Source organism: Cystoisospora suis, assembly GCF_002600585.1.
Source record: "Cystoisospora suis strain Wien I chromosome Unknown contig_4186, whole genome shotgun sequence".
Classification (NCBI taxonomy): Eukaryota; Apicomplexa; class Conoidasida; order Eucoccidiorida; family Sarcocystidae; genus Cystoisospora; species Cystoisospora suis.
In genome coordinates, this window is record NW_027156978.1 from 1 (window position 1) to 1,149 (window position 1,149).

The 1,149-nt window shown below is 56.0% G+C and overlaps 1 protein-coding gene across 1 annotated transcript; it reads right to left on the reverse strand.

Moving 5' to 3' along the window:
* Positions 1-55: 55 nt before the first annotated feature.
* CSUI_007777 (uncharacterized protein) lies at positions 56-877 on the reverse strand. The gene has a single exon (XM_068067921.1). It carries the CDS (start codon positions 731-733, stop codon positions 296-298), a length of 438 nt encoding a protein of 145 aa, XP_067920102.1. The 5' UTR covers positions 734-877; the 3' UTR covers positions 56-295.
* Positions 878-1,149: the final 272 nt, after the last annotated feature.

Sequence of the window (1,149 nt, forward strand, 5' to 3'; positions counted from 1 at the left end):
CGTTACAACCCCAGCCACGCGGCTGCGGCACCTCCAAGGAGCGCTGCCGACTTCGGGGTAAAACCTGTTATCCGGCGACCACCCACGGACTTCGCTTGATGCTGACCGTCTTCCTCAACGGCTGGGTCTGGGGTCTCTTTGTCCTGCTCGGCAGCTTCCGGACTTGGCTGGATTGGAGAACTTGCATGCCCCAGCATATGCTCAGCAGCTTCCGAACTTGGCTCGATCTGGAAACTCGCATCTCCTGTCTCATGCTGCAGTTCCATTTCGACGCCGCCTGAAGCCGATGACCCACCTAACGCACTAATGAAGAGCAGAAAGGCAAGCGCCAAGCTGAGATAAAAAGCGTCTCGAGCCATCCTGAACTTCTGCCTTCCTCCTCTGTGGAGCCTCGGCCTCCGCTTTGACGTCCTTTAACAAGCTTGAACGGGCACGAAATTGGAACGGGGCTTCTCCACTCAACCTGAAATTCAGGCGCCAAAGAATAAAAACTGTCCGTGAGGGAGTCGCAGTAGGTGCCGCCGCGCTGCCGGAATATCGCCTTCTTACCTGGCGGGAAGCGAGACGCGACCGCGGAAGCTCCTCGCGGTTTACCGGTGCTATAGAAAGCCCGGCTGATCACGAGTCCGTTCGGCAGAGGCCGGCGACGCGCCCAGGAGGTGGGACGGGGGGCACGTTGCCCATTGGGACACGCGTCGCATTGGCGGTTTGTCACGGGCAGGCGACATTGCATTCAGGAACTCGGAGAGCCGCGCCGAGCAGCAGTGGCGCAACAATCTCGAACATCAAGAACACAGTTGTGAATGGTAAGGGCCAATTTCACATCTGTGCTTCACCGAGCCGTCGTTCGTTCTGTTGGTCCTGCCACTAGTTTCTTCTCGGCTTTTTCGACTGCTAGTGATCCTCCTTTATCAATCTATCATTGACTTGTGGAGTGAGCATCACTTGTTTCCAGTCCTGAGTAACGTTCGCGATCCCTTTCATCGTAATCATGCTGACACCTTTACCGTAGTCATTCGTGTTCACTTTACTACGAAACATAGTAACAGAAGGGGGGGGGCCTCCGGAGTTGCCAATATAACAACAGAAGGGTGGCCCGTCGGAGTTTCAACTGTTCGCAGCTGAAGTCCCCCCAAACGCTACTCGCAT